Source organism: Leptodactylus fuscus, chromosome 9, assembly GCF_031893055.1.
Source record: "Leptodactylus fuscus isolate aLepFus1 chromosome 9, aLepFus1.hap2, whole genome shotgun sequence".
In the NCBI taxonomy this organism is placed as follows: domain Eukaryota; kingdom Metazoa; phylum Chordata; class Amphibia; order Anura; family Leptodactylidae; genus Leptodactylus; species Leptodactylus fuscus.
In genome coordinates this window covers 17344726-17362978 of record NC_134273.1, presented here as the reverse complement: position 1 = coordinate 17362978, position 18253 = coordinate 17344726, and the positions used below count along the sequence as shown (strand labels likewise).

General features: G+C 51.1%; 2 protein-coding genes and 1 pseudogene across 2 annotated transcripts in view; 1 reads left to right on the top strand and 2 right to left on the bottom strand.

The window, feature by feature from the left end:
• The window catches only part of TTLL7 (tubulin tyrosine ligase like 7), a 131878-nt gene extending 129879 nt beyond the window's left edge, over positions 1 to 1999 (bottom strand). The window contains exon 1 of the mRNA XM_075287036.1: positions 1987 to 1999. The gene's annotated coding sequence lies outside the window, so the exon portion shown is untranslated. The remainder of the gene's footprint in view (positions 1 to 1986) is intronic.
• Positions 2000 to 11727: 9728 nt separating this feature from the next.
• Positions 11728 to 15434, bottom strand: LOC142218475 (uncharacterized; annotated as a pseudogene).
• Positions 15435 to 16982: 1548 nt separating this feature from the next.
• The window catches only part of PRKACB (protein kinase cAMP-activated catalytic subunit beta), a 42842-nt gene continuing 41571 nt past the window's right edge, over positions 16983 to 18253 (top strand). Inside the window, exon 1 of the mRNA XM_075287059.1 lies at positions 16983 to 17166. Within this exon, the coding sequence (XP_075143160.1) occupies positions 17121 to 17166 (46 nt within the window). The 5' untranslated portion in view covers positions 16983 to 17120. The remainder of the gene's footprint in view (positions 17167 to 18253) is intronic.

Genomic DNA, 18253 nt, shown 5'->3' with positions numbered 1-18253 from the left:
CAAGCTCAGTAGTCCTAGTATCTAATAATGTAGTCACCAAACCCTGGTCATCCTCTGGACTCGTGAGCTTAAAATGAGCAGTGATACACGTCCACCCCATACCCCCCACCCTACTTGCTTTGGCAATGCCAAATGTCTATTTGGACGTGCCAATAAAGCTTCTTTGATTCTTGATACATCACTTGATACATGACTATGCTATATATTAATGTGCTCATCTGCTGCAGATTGGACTGTATTTTCAATGTGACGTGTTCCCTTTAAATGTAGATAATGGAGACCAGAGGACCCCTTTAAATTATTAGATACCATAAATAAATCAAAAATATGGGACTTTGGCTGATCATACGCATTAGATTTGGGATACCCACCACTCTGCTTTCCGATTGATGACGAGATTGTCCGTACGAACAATGCCAATCCGGGGGCAGTTTAGTTGCTTAAAGAAGACCTCTGACACCCTCTGGCACCAATGGTATTATATACTGCTAGACAGTGCACTAAATTCACTACGCCATCAGCTTTGCATGTATGTGCCCCAGTGCCAAGGATATCAGAGCTGTTCACTGTCAAACGGGCGGGCTTTACTGCTCAGCGTCTTTGCTGTACTGTGAACAATGTCGCCCCCCTGACAGTGCAAGGCTATTGAAGAATACTGTCGGATGGCGCTCCTCACACTTCAGAGATGGTGCTAGCCTGTAAGGCCCACTCTTCTGACAGTAGAGAGATATCAGTGCTGAAAATAACCATACCGGGGTGCGTACCAGCAAAGCTAACAGTGCACTGGCGGTATATAATACCGCCGGTGCCGGAAGATTTGAAAGGTCCCCTTTAAGTGAGTGAGTCTGTGCAACTCGGCTGATAGTAGGATGATCATGCAAACGCAGGAATTTCCAGCATGGCCGATCAGCATTTAGCAGATTACAGTCTACCTGCGGCCAGTCGTAAACGAACATAGCATGGACACGTCAGATAGTCAGCCATTGTACGCCAAAATGGCTAAATCTGCCGAAAATCTAACATGTATATCTGACTTTCGATCTGGCTCTTCTATCTTGTGTTAACAGCGCGAGCACAAGACATTGATAAGATATTGGTAACCAATAACAATGATGTAAAACCGCCATACGCGTAACACTGACGGCACATTAAGAGCTTTCTGCCGTAGCGGCGTCATAACATGGCGTGACTTTAGCACAAGACGCGCCATATCCCCGATCTCCGTGAACGTAGGGGGGGGGACACCTCAACCCAACATATATTATTACAATATATATATTATACAAGAATTGTACCCCCGTTCCTGACTAGCTTAGACTCCCATTCTGGCACCCGGGCGAGCGTCTGATTTATTAAGAAGCCGGAGCCTCTTTATAATTCAGAAAGAAACGCACAAAATGCCAGACTAAATAAATCTGGAGGAAGAAACACAAATCACCTCCGTCAACGCAACAAAAAGTTGCGTCAGGTGACGGCGGCGCGCCGCACAAGTCAAGGACGATGCCAGGTGGTGTTTCTAAAACCGCAAGTCACATGACTATTCGCACGAAAGTCTTATCCCATGTCCTTAGTGGTCAATAAGGGATCCTACGGCGCATAGAGGAAGTATATTAGATATCAGACGAAAATCAGCGACTATAGGGGTAAAATAGGAATAAAATGTAAGGTAAAAGTAACTCAAGCATAACAATAGGACACAGGATAGAAGGACAATGCAGAATAAGCCATACTACACCCCAGCTATGGGCAGCGCCATACAGGGGCAGCTGATACCTCCACACACAGTGATCTGCAGTGATTCCGATTGGTCATATTGATATCCCTGGGAATGGAGGAGCCATCTAGGATTAGGGATAGTAACGCTGCAAATAGCTCCAGTAACAAGATGCTGCCTCCCCGAGTGATGCTGCTGATTCATGCTGCCCTCACCCCTCCATCCCGCGCGCCCCCTCTGCTGGTGGGTTGGGAAGGCAGCAGGGTACTTACCCGGTCATAAGGGGCTGAGGAGCGAGGATGATGATGGGGGTCCCTGTCCCTGGTGCTGGGGGGGCTCTCTCTGCCCCTGCGAGCTCCGGACACTGGAGGTTACTGCAAAGCGAGACCGTACCACTGCCTCCCGCGGAGGGGGGGAGGTGACATGGAGATGTAGAGGAGACGGACACCTCCGGGGAAAACACGGGCTGTCCTTATGTGAAGAACGGATTAATAAATAATCATAGAAATAGTCTGGGGGTCCGGGAAGTGTGTTCGTGATTGGTACAATATGCCACCCCTATTCCCGAGGCGTAGATGGTATTGTCCGTGAGTCACAGCTTGGAACGCAAACAGTGGTCCTAGCAACAGAAAGCAAAAGGGGGGGGGGGGACTGTCACCTGAGTGACGTCACTGCTCAGGTGTATCCTTACCTATATATATATATATATATATATATATATATATATATATATAATTAAAGTACCTGCAGATTATTTATTTTATTATGTATTATTATTTATATTATGCTTACTTATATAGCACCATCATATTCCGCAGCGCTTTACAGACATTGACAGTCACTGTCCCATATATAGGGCTCACAGTCTACATTCCCTATCAGTATGTCTTTGGTGTGTGGGAGGAAACCCACGAAAACACGGGGAGAACATACAAACTCCTTGCAGATGTTGTCCTTGGCAGGATTCAAACCCAGGACTCCAGTGCTGCAAGGCTAGCCACTAAGCCACCCTGCTGCCCATAATTATTTAATCCACATCATACAACATATGACCTTAATGGCGATAAAAGTGACCAAAACGCGTCCACTAACAACTATTTTTTATATTTACGTGACTAGAATTTCGCCTTTTAGGCTAGGGCGACATGTTTCATGACAGAAAAGTTGCACACAAATCTTGTCTGCACGACTGTTGCACAACTTTTTCAGAGCCGTGATTTGGCTGTAAGGCTAGGGCTACACGGCGACTTTGGACGCAACGCCAAAGACCAACTTGTCACCTTACTAATATAAGTGATTGGAATCACATTGCAACCCCAAGGGCGCTGCGTCTGCAACTTCTAGTCGCAAAAGAATCAAACACTGCTGGGTTTTTTTGTGACTAGAAGTCATGGTCGCAGCACCGTCAGGATCGCAGTGAGACTTCATTCACTTATGTATGGTGAGATAAAATGGCAAACCTAGGTCGTTTGATAGGAGTCACACAAAGTCGCTGTATAGGGCTACGAGGCGACATGTGCGGACCATCAAAAAAATCACACCACAAAAATTGCAATGCATTTCTATGATGTAGCATTATCACATGTGACATCAAGCAAATGCCACAGGAAAGTCGCAGAAAATCCAAACATTGTTGGATTTTGGTCACAGGTCGCAAATCACATGCAACTTTTTACCGTAGCGTTCAATGAAAGTTGCATGTGACTGTGATTGCCATGCAACATGTAAGCGACATGACTGGATTTCTGTCAAAACACAGTCCAGAAAGTTGTACAATTGTCTTAGGGCTCGTTCACATCTGCGTTGCCCTCTCCGTACTTGAGGTTTCTGTTTCCTGCCTAAAACAGAGGCAGGAGACGGAAACCTGCAGGAGACTTTCTCACCCATTCATTTGAATGGGTGAGAAAGCTGTCTGGCCGTGAGCGGCGGTGAGCGTTTTGCGCTCTCTGCCGCGAAACCGGGTTTTATAATCCGGACACAGAGTCGGACATGCAGTATTCTGTGTCCGGGTAAAAAAATCCGGTTTTGCGGCGGAGAGCCTAAAACGCTCACCGCCGCTCACGGCAGGACCCGGTCTATGGTTTCCGTCTTCTGGCATGCAGAAGACGGAAACCATAGAACGGAGACCCTGAACGCAGGTGTGAACCTAGCGTCAGTCGCACAATTTCTGTGTAACACATCTCTGTAACACTAGTGTAAAAGCACAGTCGAGTTATAGACATGGTGTATGCAAGCAGGCAATTTCCATTGAAGTCTGTGACATTAAAGGGAACCTGTCAGGTAGATTTGGGATGTTAAACCACCCACAGGTCCTGGGTTTAGTGTCCCAAATTGCTCTGTTTTAAACCCATTCGTGTCCACATTTAAAGAAAAAAATAAACTTTTATACTTACTTAGTCTCATTGGACTCATCTCTGGTGCTCCTGGGGCCTGCGTAGTTCTTCAGTGAAGCCAAGGACGCACATCCCAGGTTCACTGCACCAGTGCCAGTTTCTGCCCAAAAAATGCAGAGAGAAAGGACAGAAACCCCGAACGGAGTGCAACCGCTGCTGTGAATCCAGCCTGATATCTTTGTCTCCAACAATCACATGATAACCTCAGGAAAGCAGCATGTACATGGGACAGTGTGTACCTACAGACCACAGTTATATATGAGACTTGTAGACTTCTATTAGATTGTTCCTTGTGAAACATCTCAAAAAATGGACATATAAAAAAGGAAAAACAAGACATCAACAAAGAACATACCCATAGTCACCTGTCCACAGCACAGCGCTTTTCGGTGCTGCTGCTCCGGGGGTCTTTTTTTTTTGGCAGAAGTCCTCGCATGACCACTGAGGCCAATCAACAGCCTAAGGAAAGGACTCGGGATGTCACAGGTGATGTATGTGAGCAGTTTCTTTCCTTAGGCCACTGAATGTCCTTGATGTTCATATGAGGTGAAGACTTCTGCTGGAACAAGAGCAACCCAAGAAACAACACACTGATTATATGGCGCCCCAGCGAGCTGCTGAGATGCCGGAACAATCACAGGCACGGAGGAATCAGTTCAGCGGCAGGCCAGCTTGACAGCTGCCGAAACGCCGAAGCAAGCGAACCAACGACGGCTGCAATTTGCTGAATATAGGCGGATCATCCACACCAACAACACGCAGACGAAGTCACGGGCAGAGGCTAGTCTATAATAGGGCTCATCAAGATTCAGTTTTGCAGTGTTATTTTTGCAGCTCAATCAGCCGAATAATTAGAATATTGAGCAGGACACTTCCTTTTTTTTAGCTGGAATTTGGAGCTGATTTTAATGTAGAATCAGCCTCAAAATCAGCTTCAAATTCCTTCCTGTGAACGTACCCTGTTTCAGCTCCCGTATGTTTCACCAGACTTTTTTACAGTCTCTTCAGGGGGCAAACTGACGCAGGCTATACATAAGTCACTAAAATGTAATCTATGGACTACAGCCATAGTGTTAAATTTGCTATAAGATCTGTCAATGACTGTATATAAATTAAAAGCCTCTTTATGTAAAAATTACAATCATGTGGTCGCTGATCTTTAAGAGAGATCAATTTAGGGTGAGCTTAGATCATACTTGCCAACTCTCCGGGAAGAGTGGCCAAATCTCCAGGCCCGGTGGAATGCTACCACAGTAGCCAGGTGCTGGTCACATCCTGAAAAGAGACTTGGTCAGGACATTACTTGCCCATGGGACAAAAAAGTGGTGGTTGTCAAGCCTGTGTGATGTCAAACTGTTACCATAACAGATAAACAGCCTGTCATCGAAGAAGTCACTGTCATCGGCTTAGTCCATTGCCTCGTGGATGTGAACATTGAGGCTTGACGGGCAATTAGGGAGAGATTACTGTCAGTCACCTAAACTATTATTGCACATTGAAATGTGGTAAATGCTGAGATTACTGCAAACGTGGCGAGTGACCAATGTTTTACCATGGAAAGAAAAAAAACAACTGTTCTTGTATCCATTGTAAAAAAAATCCGACAATGACATCCATGTCCTTCTTCCATAGAGAAAAATTGTAGTTGCTTTGCAGTAATTCCTTAATTTTACAGGTCCCAGTTGGGGTTGTCCAGATTACGCTAGGTTCACACCTTCATGTGGTTTTTCAGTTCTTCTAGTCCCTTGCTTCTGATCTGTTCTATAACTATAATGGGGTCCGTTTTTTGGTTTTTTTCTTACTTAAACCTCCGGACGAAAAATTTGGGCTTGCAGGCCTTGACTCCAACGTAGATGGGACCTCACTTTCACGGTCACTAGAGCTATTGTCCATGATGGGATTAGACTGCAGAACGAGCTCATCTTCATTCCAAAATACGCTGCAGTATTCGGCACAGAACATTCACTGCTATTTGAACAACTATCCAAAAAATCACAAGTATGGATGAAATACCAGCTCTGTATGTCAACTGTTTTATGAAAGTGGCGGCGATTTATTACCTGGTAATTGCTCTGCTTGATCTTATCTGAAGCTGTTCTGAATTTTGGGTGACTGAGCTCTGATGAAACTTTAGTGGAATATACAGATGTATGCTAAGACTGCATTCACATTACCGTTACTAATGTCCATTGCTGTCATCTGTGATAAGACTGCAGCAATGGACATTGATAGTAGCAGGGTAACACACACAGACGAAGCCCCCTCATCTGTGTCCGTTCCCATAGACTCTAATGTAAACAAAGTGACGGACACTTTCTTACCTTACCTTTGTAATGGAAGAAAAGTCCTGCATGTACAACCCTTCCTTCCATCAGAAAAGAAAAAACATGATAGAAAAAAGTTTCCGTCATGTTTTCTGCATGGAGGAGAATGCAGATGGACACATGACAGAGGGGTCCCCATCTGCATCAGTCAGTTAATCCCTATAATGGATGAGAGCAATGGGCATTAAACAATGGAAGTGTTAACCTAGCCTAACTTTTTAACCAACTCTTTAAAACTCACTATTAGAAGCGAATAGCAGAAATTTTGTAACAAACCATTAAAGGGTTGACTAGAATCTGAACATTTTTTATACTGAAGACCTAGACAAAGGCAGGGATGTAACTTGAGGGGGTGCAGAAAGTGCAGTTGCATCGGGGTCCTAGAGCCTTAGAGGGCAACATAAGCACTGGCATCAGTATTAATATTGCAGCTTCCATCTGGCCCATAAACCAAGGAGACCCACAGATTACCCTAACCACACCAAGGTGGATTAAACTCCTTAGCACCCGTAACCATCACTATCAAGAATTCTCTGTAGGAATGAGGTCGGGGGCCCCAGACAAAAGATTGCACCGGGGCCTACAAGATGGAATGGAATACCAACCGCACTGGCAAACGCACAGACCCCATAGACTATAATGGGGTCCGTGTGCTTGCTGCAAGATCTCAGCACAAGTCATACGGACAGGAAAGTAGATTGTGAAGTACTTTCCTGTCCGCATGTTCCCTGCGGAGATCTGGCGGCAAGCACACGGACCCCATTATAGTCTATGGGGTCTGTGTGCTTTCACTGCACAGCGCTTGCAAATGCGTTTGGTAGTTCGTTCGGGGGTCCCCATGTCCCCAGTTTTCTTTTTTTATTATGTAAAAATAGAAACAATGTGAGAACATATATCTGGTTTTACCAAGTCAGTCTACAAAGTTATTACATTATTAAACCCACAAGGTCAATACCGTAAAAAGGCAAGTGATGTTTTAGTTCTTACCTCCTCCCCCCAAAAAAACTTTACTAATGAAGATGCCAACTCCAAAAAGCAAGTTCTGACACAACTCAATAGAAGTCATGGCTCGGCTCTCAGAATAAGCTGATAGATTTTTTTATTGTACCAAAGAATTTGGCATTGTCTTTATCGTACTGACCTGTAGAATAACTTAAACCTGCCATTCATAACGCACTGTGAACTCCATAAAATGACACCCAGGGCACAAAACCTAAAGTTTGCCAATTTTAAACATGCTGGGGAAAAAAAAACCTAATTTGTGGAAAAATTCTAAAACAATGAGAGCTATGAAGGTAGCCAGAAGTCACAGAGTTCTCCTCAAGCGGAGCTCAGGGGGATTGAGCATGCTAGGTGTCAAGTGCCTATTAGAGCAGCCAAAACGCCAGAGCAGGCAGATCATCGACGTCAAAAACACGCTCATTATATGGCGTCACAGTAAGATGCTGAGATGTCAGAACAATCACAGGTACAATGTATGGAACAAGTTCAGCGGCAGGCCAGCTTGAAAGCTGCGAAATGTCGGAGCAGGCGGATCATCAATGCCAACAACACACTCATTATATGGCTTCCTAGTGAGCTGCTGAGATGCCGAAACAATCACAGACACGGTGCGAGGAAAAAGTTCAGCAGCAGAACAGCTTAACAGCTGGAAAAATGCTGGAGCAGGCAATTCATCAATAGCAGCAATTTGCTGAATATAGGCGGATCATCGACGCCAACAACACGCAGACGAAGTCGCGGGCAGGGGCTAGTAAAGTTATGTGCAAGCCAAAAAGCTGCTATTAAAATACATAAAGAGCTGTCATTAATAGGATCGCCCCTATGGCTGCGTCTAAGGCATGCTACATGAAGATTTCACTGATTTTTCTTGGTGACAGGTTTGCTTTAAATAAAAAAGCTAATTCTAATCCATACCAAGAAGTGAGACTGACCTCCATGCGATTTGCATATTTGCCCACTAGATGGCAGTAGTCACATTCCGCTGACACTGTGTAGAAATGCTCATTTCATGTTCTACATAAAGAATATTTTTGCCGCTGAGTCTAAATCCTAACCTTCCTGTAAGTCTGTAGTAGTCAGCATATCCATATGACCTATTTTATAAGGAAGGCACACAGCTAGCGGTACATTTTGTAATAAGAGCTTAGGTATGGTTAGGTGGAGAGCGCCGTGGTATATGGAGCTGTCACAGTGTATTGTCACATGCAGTCGGCGTATAATAAAGGAGATATCGATAGGTTTAGGTTCATGGGAAAATTCACCACTTCTAAGCTCACTATTACTGTACTTTGGACGCATACGCTTAGCTCACATCTTGGTATCCAGAAAAAAAACGAACAATTGGAGCAGATACCAATGAAGCTCAAGGGTACCCATTGACCGCACTGTTGCGTTGGGTGTCCGTCGATGTCTGTTCTCCTTAACTGGAATCACCAGACAAAAAAAGTTGGGCTTTTAGGACTTTCCCATGCGACAATTTATGACAGATCTGTGCCAGATATACACCCGAAGCCTTAGGCCCGGTTCACATCTGCATTCAGGCCATTCCATTTCCCTCTCTGCATGAAATATTCGGGGAGAAAAGTCCTACAAGCAGCACTTTTCTCTCTGCATTTTTTGTGCAGAAATCACATGGACCCCATTATAGTCTATGGGGTCCGCGGGTTTCCTTAGGTAACTGTTTTTTAATGCATATAGGTTTCCGTTCTGGGGGTCCCTAAGTGGAAACTGAAATGAAGATGTGAATCGAGCCTTACTGGGAATGTCAAAATAAATATACATTCATCGTATTTCTGATCCGAGGTTCACACTAGCGTTCGGGTCTCTGTCGTTCTGGTCCGTGTGGGACTTTTCTCTCCGTCAATTTTCGCTGGAATCAGTGGCGGAGTCTTGGAGACTCCAACACCGATGTGAATCCAGCCTTACTTTCAGGGGCCTTCCCAAATCCTGCATTGTAGCAAGCAGGTGGCTAGGAACAGGGAAGTTGTTTATATACTTATAAGGGGGTTGTAAATGGGCCTTCTACCTGCTGCAAAATATGGACATCCTGGAGACAGCACGGACAGGTGTCAAAGGTTGTGGTGAAGAGAATGACAATTGATGATGCAATAGTCAGCTAGCAAGTGAGGGGGGGGGGGGGTAAGTACTTGCTAAGAGGGTGCACCACACCAAGGTCTAGGATCGGGGACATAGAGGAAGGTCTAGCCTTAGTTTCTGGTGTTGGTTGAAGAGACCAGCTCAGACGGTGAAAGGGTGCATCCATTATTCGAAGTAGTAAGTCCGCCTGTTCCGGAGTCAAGCTGTCACATCCGGGTGTTACTAGGAGCAAAACTCCAAAGACATCAGAGAGACGGTGTGCAAACTAAGAGAGACGGAGACTGTGAACTGTGCAACACTGCTGCAGAGTTTGCCATATGTCCAGCCATTTCTGATGAGCGGACGTAACTCAGAGAGTGACCGAGACCAACTTATATAGAGACTGAGTTGATGATATAATGCTGACTTCCTAGACTGAGATGGTGCTGAAGATAAACCATAAGTGTCAGCTAAGTGTAGCAGACGTCAGCCACGTGTCACAGGGGTCAGCAAAGTGTTGCAGGTCCAGGCCATTTCTTGCCTCTTGTAAGACTCTGACACTGCCAAACTTGTTACCTCTGTGTAAATTCTACAATGGAGTCCGTCCAAGTCATCCTACTGGGAATACCACAGGGTGAAAAAACCTGCAACACACCAACTCATCTCAACTACAGTAGAAAAGACTGGGACTTAAAGGGGTTGTCATTATAAGGGGTCATCAATAGCATTACAGTAGGGACTCGTCTCTCAGCACCATCACCAATCACTTCAGTGTATGGGATCTTGTATGGCTCTGTACACTGTGTAGTGGCAGGGAAAGCTATAGAAAGCTCTGTGCTGGATCCGGTACTCAGATAACTATAATACTAGGTGTCCCTGGCACTCAGATAACTATAATACTAGGTGTCCCTGGCACACAGATAACTATAATACTAGGTGTCCCTGGCACTCAGATAACTATAATACTAGGTGTCCCTGGCACTCAGATAACTATAATACTAGGTGTCCCTGGCACTCAGATAACTATAATACTAGGTGTCCCTGGCACTCAGATAACTATAATACTAGGTGTCCCTGGCACTCAGATAACTATAATACTAGGTGTCCCTGGCACTCAGATAACTATAATACTAGGTGTCCCTGGCACTCAGATAACTATAATACTAGGTGTCCCTGGCTTACTCTTCAGGGCGGTTGATTCAGTTTATACACAGAGCAAGTTTTACAGATAAAATTTGGTCGTGTGCACCTGGGCCTAGTCTGCAGATCTGCCACGGTACTGACTTTTCAAAAGATTTCCAGAACATTGCTCCGTATTCTGTATATTCAGATGCATATTAATATTATGTAGATTTAGGCTAATTATTGCCCTCATATAGGGAGATGGGGCTGGCACTCTATAGGATAAATTGTAGGTTTAATAACTGCTCCAGCCCCTGTTTGGTGCAGATCTGATCTCCAAAACAAATTGCTAAGCAAGCAGATGTATGTGGAGAAGGCTCAGTATGAGGATGAACAATGCAGATAAAGGTCACGGCGACATCCTGCAAATACCATCAGTTATGTCTCCTGTCACATCTTGCATTTGCTACAAGTTCACTTCTCACTAAGGCTCAGTTCACATTTGTGTTGGGGTCTCAGTAGGAGACCCCAATACAGATTCAAGCTAAAATCAGTGTGTGTGGAGTGGAGGCCAGTGTGACAGGAGAGGTCAGTGTGTGGAGGCTGGTGTGACAGGAGAGGTCAGTGTGTGAGGTGGAGGCCGGTGTGACAGGAGAGGTCAGTGTGTGGAGGCTGGTGTGACAGGAGAGGTCAGTGTGTGAGGTGGAGGCCGGTGTGACAGGAGAGGTCAGTGTGAGAGGTGGAGGCCGGTTTGACAGGAGAGGTCAGTGTGTGGAGGCCAGTGTGACAGGAGAGGTCAGTGTGTGAGGTGGAGGCCGGTGTGACAGGAGAGGTCGGTGTGTGTGGAGTGGAGGCTGACGCGTAGATCAGGACAGCGGAGGCCAGTGTTTACAGTAGAGGCCGGTGTGACAGGAGAGGTCAGTGAGTAGAGTAGAGGCCGGTGTGTATGGAGTGGAGGCCGGTGCGTGTGGAGAGGTCGGTGTGTATGGAGTGGAGGCCGGTGTGTGTGGAGTGGAGGCTGGTGTGTGTGGAGAGGAGGCCGGTGTGACAGCAGAGGTCGGTGTGTATGGAGTTTAGGCCGGTGTGACAAGAGAGGTCAGTGTGTGGAGGCCGGTGTGTGTGTAGTGGAGGCCGCTGTGTATGGAGAGGCCGGTGTGTGTGGAGTGGAGGCCGCTGTGTATGGAGTAGAGGCCGGTGAGTGTGGAGAGGCCGGTGTGTGTGGAGAGGCCGGTGTGTGAGGTGGAGGTCGGTGTGTGTGAGGTAGAGGCCGGTGTGTGAGGTGGAGGTCGGTGTGTGTGAGGTGGAGGTCGGTGTGTGAGAGGTGGAGGCCGGTGTGTGTGAGGTGGAGGTCGGTGTGTGTGAGGTGGAGGCCGGTGTGTGTGAGGTGGAGGCCGGTGTGTGTGAGGTGGAGGCCGGTGTGTGTGGGGTGGAGGCCGGTGTGTGTGGAGTAGAGGCCGGTGTGTGTGAGGTAGAGGCCGGTGTGTGTGAGGTAGAGGCCGGTGTGTGTGAGGTGGAGGCCGGTGTGTGTGAGGTGGAGGCCGGTGTGTGTGAGGTGGAGGCCGGTGTGTGAGGTGGAGGCCGGTGTGTAAGGTGGAGGCCGGTGTGTGTGAGGTGGAGGCCGGTGTGTGTGGAGTGGAGGTCGGTGTGTGTGAGGTGGAGGCCGGTGTGTGTGAGGTGGAGGCCGGTGTGTGTGAGGTGGAGGCCGCTGTGTATGGAGTGGAGGCCGGTGTGTATGGAGAGGTCGGTGTGTGTGAGGTGGAGGTCAGTGTGTATGGAGAGATCGGTGTGTGTGAGGTGGAGGCCGGTGTGTGTGAGGTGGAGGCCGGTGTGTGTGAGGTGGAGGCCGGTGTGTGTGAGGTGGAGGCCGGTGTGTGTGAGGTGGAGGCCGGTGTGTGTGAGGTGGAGGCCGGTGTGTGTGAGGTGGAGGCCGGTGTGTGTGAGGTGGAGGCCGGTGTGTGTGGAGTGGAGGCCGGTGTGTGTGAGGTGGAGGCCGCTGTGTATGGAGTGGAGGTCGGTGTGTATGGAGAGGCCGGTGTGTGTGAGGTGGAGGCCGGTGTGTAAGGTGGAGGCCGGTGTGTGTGAGGTGGAGGCCGCTGTGTATGGAGTGGAGGCCGGTGTGTGTGAGGTGGAGGCCGGTGTGTGTGAGGTGGAGGCCGGTGTGTATGGAGAGGTCGGTGTGTGTGAGGTGGAGGCCGGTGTGTGTGAGGTGGAGGCCGGTGTGTATGGAGAGGTCGGTGTGTGTGAGGTGGAGGCCGGTGTGTGAGGTAGAGGCCGGTGTGTGGGGTGGAGGCCGGTGTGTGTGAGGTGGAGGCCGGTGTGTGTGGAGTGGAGGCCGCTGTGTGTGGAGTGGAGGCCGGTGTGTGTGGAGTGGAGGCCGGTGTGTGTGGAGTGGAGGCCGGTGTGTGTGGAGTGGAGGCCGGTGTGTATGGAGTGGAGGTCGGTGTGTATGGAGAGGCCGGTGTGTGTGGGGTGGAGGCCGGTGTGTGTGGGGTGGAGGCCGGTGTGTGTGGGGTGGAGGCCGCTGTGTATGGAGTGGAGGTCGGTGTGTATGGAGAGGCCGGTGTGTATGGAGAGGCCGGTGTGTGTGAGGTGGAGGCCGGTGTGTGTGGGGTGGAGGTCGGTGTGTGTGAGGTGGAGGTCGGTGTGTATGGAGTGGAGGTCGGTGTGTATGGAGAGGCCGGTGTGTGTGAGGTGGAGGCCGGTGTGTGTGGGGTGGAGGCCGCTGTGTATGGAGTGGAGGTCGGTGTGTATGGAGAGGCCGGTGTGTGTGAGGTGGAGGCCGGTGTGTGTGGGGTGGAGGCCGGTGTGTGTGAGGTGGAGGTCGGTGTGTGTGAGGTGGAGGTCGGTGTGTATGGAGAGGCCGGTGTGTGTGGGGTGGAGGTCGGTGTGTGTGAGGTGGAGGTCGGTGTGTGTGAGGTGGAGGTCGGTGTGTGGAGTGGAGGCCGGTGTGTGTGAGGTGGAGGCCGGTGTGTGTGAGGTGGAGGTCGGTGTGTGTGGAGTGGAGGCCGGTGTGTGTGAGGTGGAGGCCGGTGTGTGTGAGGTGGAGGCCGGTGTGTGTGAGGTGGAGGCCGGTGTGTGTGAGGTGGAGGCCGGTGTGTGTGAGGTGGAGGCCGGTGTGTGTGAGGTGGAGGCCGGTGTGTATGGAGAGGTCGGTGTGTGTGAGGTGGAGGCCGGTGTGTGTGAGGTGGAGGCCGGTGTGTATGGAGAGGTCGGTGTGTGTGAGGTGGAGGCCGGTGTGTGTGAGGTGGAGGCCGGTGTGTGTGGGGTGGAGGCCGGTGTGTGTGGAGTGGAGGCCGGTGTGTGTGGAGTGGAGGCCGGTGTGTGTGGAGTGGAGGCCGGTGTGTGTGGGGTGGAGGCCGGTGTGTGTGGGGTGGAGGCCGCTGTGTATGGAGTGGAGGCCGGTGTGTATGGAGAGGCCGGTGTGTGTGAGGTGGAGGCCGGTGTGTGTGGGGTGGAGGCCGGTGTGTGTGGGGTGGAGGCCGGTGTGTGTGAGGTGGAGGCCGGTGTGTGTGGAGTGGAGGCCGGTGTGTGTGAGGTGGAGGCCGCTGTGTATGGAGTGGAGGTCGGTGTGTATGGAGAGGCCGGTGTGTGTGAGGTGGAGGCCGGTGTGTAAGGTGGAGGCCTGTGTGTGTGAGGTGGAGGCCGCTGTGTATGGAGTGGAGGTCGGTGTGTGTGAGGTGGAGGCCGGTGTGTGTGAGGTAGAGGCCGGTGTGTGTGAGGTGGAGGCCGGTGTGTGTGAGGTGGAGGCCGGTGTGTGTGAGGTGGAGGCCGCTGTGTATGGAGTGGAGGCCGGTGTGTATGGAGAGGTCGGTGTGTGTGAGGTGGAGGCCGGTGTGTGTGAGGTGGAGGCCGGTGTGTATGGAGAGGTCGGTGTGTGTGAGGTGGAGGCCGGTGTGTGAGGTAGAGGCCGGTGTGTGAGGTGGAGGCCGGTGTGTGAGGTGGAGGCCGGTGTGTGTGGAGTGGAGGCCGGTGTGTGTGGAGTGGAGGCCGGTGTGTATGGAGTGGAGGTCGGTGTGTATGGAGAGGCCGGTGTGTGTGAGGTGGAGGCCGGTGTGTGTGGGGTGGAGGCTGGTGTGTGTGGGGTGGAGGCCGCTGTGTATGGAGTGGAGGTCGGTGTGTATGGAGAGGCCGGTGTGTGTGAGGTGGAGGCCGGTGTGTGTGGGGTGGAGGTCGGTGTGTGTGAGGTGGAGGTCGGTGTGTATGGAGTGGAGGTCGGTGTGTATGGAGTGGAGGTCGGTGTGTATGGAGAGGCCGGTGTGTGTGAGGTGGAGGCCGGTGTGTGTGGGGTGGAGGCCGCTGTGTATGGAGTGGAGGTCGGTGTGTATGGAGAGGCCGGTGTGTGAGGTGGAGGCCGGTGTGTGTGAGGTGGAGGTCGGTGTGTATGGAGAGGCCGGTGTGTGTGGGGTGGAGGTCGGTGTGTGTGAGGTGGAGGTCGGTGTGTGGAGTGGAGGCCGGTGTGTGTGAGGTGGAGGTCGGTGTGTGGAGTGGAGGTCGGTGTGTGGAGTGGAGGCCGGTGTGTGTGAGGTGGAGGTCGGTGTGTGTGGAGTGGAGGCCGGTGTGTGTGGAGGCCGGTGTGTGTGAGGTGGAGGCCGGTGTGTGTGAGGTGGAGGCCGGTGTGTGTGAGGTGGAGGCCGGTGTGTGTGAGGTGGAGGCCGGTGTGTGTGGGGTGGAGGCCGGTGTGTGTGGGGTGGAGGCCGGTGTGTATGGAGAGGTCGGTGTGTGTGAGGTGGAGGCCGGTGTGTGTGAGGTGGAGGCCGGTGTGTATGGAGAGGTCGGTGTGTGTGAGGTGGAGGCCGGTGTGTGTGAGGTGGAGGCCGGTGTGTGTGGGGTGGAGGCCGGTGTGTGTGGAGTGGAGGCCGGTGTGTGTGGAGTGGAGGCCGGTGTGTGTGGGGTGGAGGCCGCTGTGTATGGAGTGGAGGTCGGTGTGTATGGAGAGGCCGGTGTGTGTGAGGTGGAGGCCGGTGTGTATGGAGAGGCCGGTGTGTGTGAGGTGGAGGCCGGTGTGTGTGGGGTGGAGGCCGGTGTGTGTGGGGTGGAGGCCGGTGTGTGTGGGGTGGAGGCCGCTGTGTATGGAGTGGAGGTCGGTGTGTATGGAGAGGCCGGTGTGTGTGAGGTGGAGGCCGGTGTGTGTGAGGTGGAGGTCGGTGTGTATGGAGAGGCCGGTGTGTGTGGGGTGGAGGTCGGTGTGTGTGAGGTGGAGGTCGGTGTGTGTGAGGTGGAGGTCGGTGTGTGTGGAGTGGAGGTCGGTGTGTGTGAGGTGGAGGTCGGTGTGTGTGAGGTGGAGGTCGGTGTGTGTGAGGTGGAGGTCGGTGTGTATGGAGTGGAGGCCGGTGTGTGTGAGGTGGAGGCCGGTGTGTGTGAGGTGGAGGCCGCTGTGTATGGAGAGGTCGGTGTGTGTGAGGTGGAGGTCGGTGTGTATGGAGTGGAGGTCGGTGTGTATGGAGTGGAGGTCGGTGTGTGTGAGGTGGAGGCCGGTGTGTGTGAGGTGGAGGTCGGTGTGTGTGAGGTGGAGGTCGGTGTGTGTGAGGTGGAGGCCGGTGTGTGTGAGGTGGAGGCCGGTGTGTGTGGGGTGGAGGCCGGTGTGTGTGAGGTGGAGGCCGGTGTGTGTGAGGTGGAGGTCTGTGTGTGTGAGGTGGAGGTCGGTGTGTATGGAGAGGCCGGTGTGTGTGGAGTGGAGGTCGGTGTGTATGGAGAGGCCGGTGTGTGTGAGGTGGAGGTCGGTGTGTGTGAGGTGGAGGTCGGTGTGTGTGAGGTGGAGGTCGGTGTGTGTGAGGTGGAGGTCGGTGTGTGTGAGGTGGAGGCCGGTGTGTATGGAGTGGAGGTCGGTGTGTGTGAGGTGGAGGTCGGTGTGTATGGAGTGGAGGTCGGTGTGTGTGAGGTGGAGGTCGGTGTGTATGGAGTGGAGGCCGGTGTGTGTGAGGTGGAGGTCGGTGTGTATGGAGTGGAGGTCGGTGTGTGTGAGGTGGAGGTCGGTGTGTGTGAGGTGGAGGCCGCTGTGTATGGAGAGGTCGGTGTGTGTGAGGTGGAGGTCGGTGTGTATGGAGTGGAGGTCGGTGTGTGTGGGGTGGAGGCCGGTGTGTGTGGGGTGGAGGTCGGTGTGTGTGAGGTGGAGGCCGGTGTGTGTGAGGTGGAGGCCGGTGTGTGTGAGGTGGAGGTCGGTGTGTGTGGGGTGGAGGCCGGTGTGTGTGAGGTGGAGGCCGGTGTGTATGGAGTGGAGGCTGACGCCTATAGCAGGACGGCGGAGGCCAGTGTTTACAGTAGAGGCCGCTGTGACAGAAGGCGGTCCTCGGTGTCTCCCGTAACAACACCCCGCCCCCTCCGTGCCGTCGGGCTGCCAAGACGTCACTTCCGGTAAAGCGGTTCTAGACGTGTGGCGGCGGCGGAGGCGGCGGCTGCTGGACGAGTCGGTGGAGCGGAGCAGAGAGACTGACAGTGCCGGGCAGCGGCCCCCAGGACACAGCGCCACCCCCCGCCCCGAGTCTCCGAGCCATGGGGAACGCCGCCACCGCCAAGAAAGGGAACGAGATAGAGAGCGGTGAGTGCGGCCTGAAGGCCCCGGAGCTAGAGCATATATAACACAGGGAGAGGGCTGGGAAACACCGAGGACTGCACAACATCCAGGCCGCACCCTCCACACGGCTGTAATCTCAGAGCTGTGCGGCCTGTCACTGGGGCTGAGTGTCACTGCTGTGTCTATATAGGGGATGTGGAGATGTACTGTGTATATAGGGGGTCAGTGGCACTGATATGTATGGAGATGTACTATGTATATAGGGGATGTGGAGATGTACCAGGTATATAGGGGGTCAGTGACACTGATATGTATGGAGCTGTACTATGTATATAGGGGGTCAGTGACACTGATATGTATGGAGATGTACTATGTATATAGGGGATGTGGAGATGTACCAGGTATATAGGGGGTCAGTGACACTGATATGTATGGAGCTGTACTATGTATATAGGGGGTCAGTGACACTGATATGTATGGAGATGTACTATGTATATAGGGGATGTGGAGATGTACCAGGTATATAGGGGGTCAGTGACACTGATATGTATGGAGATGTACTATGTATATAGGGGATGTGGAGATGTACTGTGTATATAGGGGTCAGTGACACTGATATGTATGGAGCTGTACTATGTATATAGGGGATATGGAGATGTACCAGGTATATAGGGGGTCAGTGGCACTGATATGTATGGAGCTGTACTATGTATATAGGGGATCAGTGGCACTGATATGTATGGAGCTGTACTATGTATATAGGGGATCAGTGGCACTGATATGTATGGAGCTGTACTATGTATATAGGGGATCAGTGGCACTGATATGTATGGAGACGTACTATGTATATAGGGGATGTGGAGATGTACCAGGTATATAGGGGATCAGTGGCACTGATATGTATGGAGACGTACTATGCATATAGGGGATCAGTGGCACTATATATGAAGCTGTACTATGTACATAGGGGGTCAGTCAGTGTCACTGATGTATATATGAAGCTGTTCTGTATATATAAGGGATCATTGTTACTGATGTATATATGGAGTTGTTCTGTTTATATAGCGGATCAGTATCACTGGTTTATGTATAGAGATGTTTTGTGTATATA